Source organism: Lynx canadensis, chromosome D1 (assembly GCF_007474595.2).
Source record: "Lynx canadensis isolate LIC74 chromosome D1, mLynCan4.pri.v2, whole genome shotgun sequence".
Lineage (NCBI taxonomy): Eukaryota > Metazoa > Chordata > Mammalia > Carnivora > Felidae > Lynx > Lynx canadensis.
The window spans coordinates 76601745-76607744 of record NC_044312.2 but is presented as its reverse complement, the minus strand read 5'-3'; the positions used below and the strand labels follow the sequence as shown (position 1 = coordinate 76607744).

Here is a 6000-nt window from a genome sequence, read left to right as displayed (position 1 = left end):
CACCCATCTTGTCTACACAGCAAACTCCTATCTGATAACACCCTCTTCAGCTGTTACTTACCCTGTGAAGCTTTTCTAATGCACACACATTTCTAATGGAGTCAATCCCTCCCCTCTCTGTGCTACCTCTGCTTCTTGTAGTGTGTGTGTTACACAATAGTCTGCCATAATGACATGATACATTTCCCTGGACAGCCGTGGAGAGGAGAGGAGTTAAGAGTTTCAATCAGCTCTGGAGCCAGAGATCACGTAAGTGTTACTTTGTCTCCACCAAGGCTGAGAGACCTTGGATAAGTTACTTCTCTGTGCCTCAACTTCTCATCTATAAAATGGGGACAATAGTGGGGACTGTGACTTTGGGTCATTAGAAGGGCTCAACACAGTGTCTGACATGGAACAAATGATCCCCATGTGGGGGGTTGCTCCCGGAGGTAAGGACAGTATTGGGAGGGAATCTCGGTAAGAATGAATGTATGAATTCAATGATACAATTATCCTCACCAATCCTCAACCCACCCTTGCAACTTTATTCTACTTGTCACTTACGGAAACCCTGTTCCCAAACAGACTCCCTCTCCGTCATCCTTCCTCTCTCCCATAGGATACTTCTCCAATCCATCTACCAAAAGAACACCTTACAGGACACCACTGTTTGGAGACTGACTTGGTAGGTCAGAGTGGGGCCCCAGGAATGAGCTCCTGAACATCCACAACCAAGGAATGTACAAGGCTCTCCTGAGTCTTTCCTGATGCCTCCAAAAGAGAGAGAAGAACAGGGTAGCATCAGGACCCAAAACCTCCACTACGAAAGCTGCCTTGCTCTTGAAGACAGAAAGAGTATTTTGGCCTTTTGATCAAAACAGAAGGACAAAGCACTTTTCTCAAGCAATGAACTGAGACCCTATTTCCAAACAGACACCCCCATCGGTAAGCACTGCAGCTCCTGAGGCCATGACAGCTACATGAACACTTAATAAGTCAGCTGCCAAAACAATTTGCTTTTACATATTCAAGCCCCTTTTATTTCAGCCAGATCCTCACCCTTCCTCAGAGTTTCCAGAATCCTGCTCCACCCAAACCCAGAGAGTAGGTTAGGAAACTTTATCTGAAAGGGACAACCTAAGTAAATATTCTCCATCCTTTTTCTGATAGGCAGGTATTGGAAACTTCTAGAAATTCTGTTGACTAGTGTTGGCACTCTGCTTGACCAATCCTCGTTCTCCTCTCCTCCACCCGACTGCTCAACCCACCAACTGTCATCAGCTAGAAGCCTAAAAAGGTTTAGCTTGGTTCCCCTTCCTCCAGGGAGCACCCCGGGCCTATTTCTGATGACCCCTGAGCCCCCTCAGCACTGTCCCACAAGCCATCATTCTGTGTTCTAACAGTGCTCTAGCCACACGCCTAACAGGACGACACTGAGAATTCTAGACACTCTAAGTCACCTAATCTGAAAGTGAGCCCTCTGAGGCAGAGAGGGCTCCTTCACCACTGCTCCAGGGACCAGCCCTAGGGAACTGCCCAGTGTGTATTTCAATTAAAAACTATGAAGAAATGGGGCGCCTGGGTGGCTCAGTTGGTTAAACATCCAACTTTGGCTCAGGTCATGATCTCCCGGTCCATGAGTTTGAGCCCCACGTCAGGCTCTGAGCTGACAGCCTCAGCTGTCTGAGCTGACAGCCTTGAGCCTGTTGCAGATTCTGTGTCTCCCTCTCTCTCTCTGCCCCTCCCCCCCCTCAAAAATAAACATTAAAACATAAAAAATAAAAGACTATGAAGGAATGAAAACCCTCTATGTCAGAGGTTCTTAACCTTTTAATTACCAGAGGTGCTGTGTATCATTTTTGTTTTTTTCATTTTGTTTTTTTTAAACCAGTGTTCATGATTTGTATTGCCATTTTGTTAAACTACAATCAAACTGCCAATCATAGCTGCTGAAAAAATTAGTACTACGTAGCTAAATTGCTATGAATTCCAAACAAAAGGATTGTTTTGTTTTAGTTAGCCTGATGTTTTAGTTAGCCTGCCTATCAGCATGTTGGTAAAGTTGGGTAACTTTCTAAAGTATTTTTCAAAGTTTAAAAACTCTCAAATTAATTGGAATCAAGAAAAGAGACTACCTTCCCCACACACGCTTCTACTGAGGGGATAATGTGGGGCCCACTGATTCTACTCTGGAGACCTGCATGTTAATATACAATACAAAAATATGTTTTCTATATTTCAAAACACATTTCTGAAGAGTAATTGATAATAGTGAAAAGTGGGAAATCTAGATATCCAATGAGTGGGGAATGGTTAAGCAAGTCATGCAAGCAACAGCTCAACATTGGAATGACATGAAGCTAATTAAAATGAAGTTTATACAGTGTTCTTTAAAGCACAGGGATACACTTAAGTGATAATAGTAAGTCAACGAAGTGGGATAAAAATTATCTGCACAGTAAGATCTCAACCACACATAAGATGGGAAGAAAAAAATGAACTTCACTGAAATTTCAAGACTGACTATTTCCAAATGGTGGTATCATGAGATTTCTCCATCATCTCTACTCTTCTCTGTGATTTCAAATGTTACACAATAAATACATTGCTTTTATAATTAGAAAATCAAAAGGTTAAAACACCAAACAGCCGAAGGACCTATCTACTCCCATGTCCAACCACTTCCACGAGACTGTATTCACAGATCTATCCAAAAAACTCAAAATAATAGACTAAAAGTATGTCATATTTTTAAACAAATTCCCAGTAGTGTTTCACCCTCACCCTCTGCTGTTATACAGAATATCAAAATTGAAAAAAAAGAATCCATACCTACCTAAATTTCCCTCACGGGAGCAAAGTATCATTTTAGCATCTTGGCACCTAAGCTACCTGTATGGCCAGACAAGACTTCCAAAAGTGCTCAAAATAAAAAGAAAATCCCTCTTTTTAGATTAACTCCAAGGACCACCTTCCACAGTAATAGGTATACTGTGCCAACCATAAAGAGGAAGAATATTGCAAAGTCCCTTTTGAAAAAAGTGCAAGAAAGGTTTGGGCTGCTGTAACCAAACCAGCTATCCCCACCTCCACTGTCAAATTAGGAGACAGGCTGTTCTTGGCAAAAAGCTAGACCACTATGTTTTGAAGACCCATGATACTGGTATTTTTAATAGAGAAACAACCATGAGTGTTACCCAGAGGATGCCACGCATCTAACCTAAACTCTTGCTACAGAAGACCCTATAGTTGGATGAAAAGACAATGGGCCTTTCAGTCAGGCATCACTAGTTACACATTTCACCGCTGTCACTTACCAAGCTTGCAGCCTTGGTTAAGTTAACCTCCCTAAGCTTCCTGTGAAACAGGAGTAATAATCCTCACCCAAAAAGACTGCAGTGAGGAGTCAATAAGCTAACAGAATTGAAGCATCTACATAGTAACTGGCAAATACCAAGCATTCTAAATGACAGCTTTTACTCTTACTGCTGGTCTCCAGGCTCATTTCACTATTTCATCTGAAATAAGTGACCTTGGCAAAACAGTAAGAATTTTTAAATCCTTTAACTTGGACAAATCAACTTTGAAGGAATCTGTGTCAATATTTTAACTGAAGTTGATCCCAAAATTTCTAACAAGGCATTTCAGTAACAGGAAATCTGGCCAAGACCTCAGAAAGCCTAAACATCGAATCTGGCCCTCAACTTCACCATTCAGAATGAGAGAGACCAGGGGTGCCTGTGTGGCTCAGTTGGTTAAGCATCTGACTGGGGCCCAAGTCATGATCTCACAGTTCATGGGTTCAAGCCCCATGCTGGGCTCTATGCTGACACCTCAGAGCCTGGAGCCTGTTTTGAATTCTGTGTCTCCCTCTCTCTCTGCCCTTCCCCACTCATGCTCGCTCGCTCTCTCAAAAATAAACAAAATTTTTAAAAATTAAAAAAAAAAAAGAATGAGAGAGACAAAATCATGTGGAGCTTTGCAGTTGTGACTTTACAGATCAACACAACCCATTACCAGTTGTTTGACCCTAGACTAGTACTTAATCTTAATCCCTTCAAATACCAGTTCCTTCTACAGAGAATGGGAAGAATAGTAATTAGAGTTGATATGAGGATTAAAAAAGAAAAAGAGCCTATGTAAAGTATCTGCATATCACAGCTGATTAAAATATAGAAGCTCTTCTTGTCATACATATAGTATCAACTTCTGGTACTTCATGGGATCAATGCTCATCAGCTACACAGGACCACTCCGACCCTCAGTCAGTACTTACGTCGGCAGACCTTACAACACTGGCCAGCAATGTGCACGGGGAGGGAGTCTGGGGAGCAATTGAGAGGGGGACAGGACATCCTTCGACATTCGACAGCACCACTCTGAGGAAGGAAGGACAGGGAAAGGAATCTCAGAAGTGCCCTTTCAAAGTTCCCTTTGTGGAAGAAGCTCACATCTCATCCCAGAAACCTCATCAGGGAAAGAGAAGCAGTGGGAGGAATTGCCAGTCTACTCCGAGATCACAAATGAAGTATTTTCTCCAACCCAAATGAATCTGTGCCACCTCAATTACTTTTCTGATATACATCACTGGCTTCATTCCATCTGCCTGTGTGGGCTAAGCAGATTAGGCAGAAAACAAAAGCCTATTTTTACAAGAACATAAATGACACCTTTTGCAGACCCTGTCAATCATTGTGGAGGCTCTAACAATCCATTATGTATTTTCCCAAACAGTGGCATTATTCAGATATTTATCAAATAATTTCAACTGCACAGAGTTTACATACTAATTTTGGGGGTACTCATGAATTCTCTAAAACAGATGGAGTATACAAATGACAGATACCCTGAAAGTCAGGGCAGTCTTGTAAGTCTCTGAAACAGATGAAGGACACCTTCTAAAATATAATAAAAACATCTAGAAACTAATTATACTCTCCTCTTAAATTTTTTTCTAGCACAGAAAAGTTGTGAAGTTGTGAACGACTAAAAAGCTAGGCTGCTTGAAAATCAGAGTCCCTTCCTCCCTTTGATAATCTAATCCTCAAACTCCAAACAGTAAGTTTGTTAGCAACAACGTTAGATTGTACTAGACTGTGTTGTCAAATAGAAGCACACTGTAATTTCCAAGTATTTGTATAGGACATGACACTTTTCCAGGTTCCCTTCAAAATTGTTCAGATTGCTAAGTAGAAGCTTAGAAAAAAGATCATACATACTTCTCAGAGTCGGCATTATATAGTACAAGACCAGATTACACAATCACTAGTGAAAATGCTCCCTTAAAACGGTATTTTTTTTTACAAAGAGGCTTACTTTGCATGTGCAGTTCCTGCAGTGATCGCCATCAACCCAGGAGTCTTGGTCTCTATAGAGAAGTCCACTCACTTGACACGTCTTCTCACAATGACAGTTTTCCAATTGATTAAGTCTCGTCTCTGCGTAATTTAACTGCAAAGAAGAATAACTTGGTGTAATTTCTTTATTTCAGTTGCATTGTCCTAACAAAGCTAATAGCGACAAGAAAAATACAAGCCAAGTAGGAGAAAGAAAAAGTGCTCAGAGCAGCTGACTTACTCTTAGCCAGATTTTTTTTTTTTTTTTAAACATGAGGTGGAATCATTCTAAATTGAAGACATATTGGCTACTATGGTCTGATGAGTACCAAATGAGACATTAAACTGTATCTCAGGGACCTCATGGGTGTACATAAACATATGTGTTTTCAGCTCAAGCCCACACAGAAACACTCATAATGAATGTATTCTCAAGGACTCATTATAATGTTTACCGGAGATCTAATCAGGAACTCCGATGCACTTACATGAATCTCCCATCATTTTCTCCGTGTTCACACACTAGAGTGTCAGTTTTTAGGCTGGGAAATCACTGCTTCCTCTCTTATGAGAAATTACTGGGAGCTGGGGCAAGGAAAAGGGAAATTCATACAAGGATCTAGTTTCTCCCCAGCCCAGGATCCCCCGGGACGAACATCCAAGGAATCCACGTTGGTGTTCA

At 41.3% G+C, this 6000-nt stretch overlaps 1 protein-coding gene across 1 annotated transcript in view; it reads right to left on the bottom strand.

Annotated features, from left to right (window-relative positions):
• The window catches only part of NELL1 (neural EGFL like 1), a 900960-nt gene that overhangs the window by 694185 nt on the left and 200775 nt on the right, over positions 1–6000 (bottom strand). The window contains exons 8-9 of the mRNA XM_030333128.2: positions 5299–5433; positions 4259–4361 (exon numbers count right to left, since the gene is read on the bottom strand). Of these exons, the coding sequence (XP_030188988.1) occupies positions 4259–4361; positions 5299–5433 (238 nt within the window). The remainder of the gene's footprint in view (positions 1–4258; positions 4362–5298; positions 5434–6000) is intronic.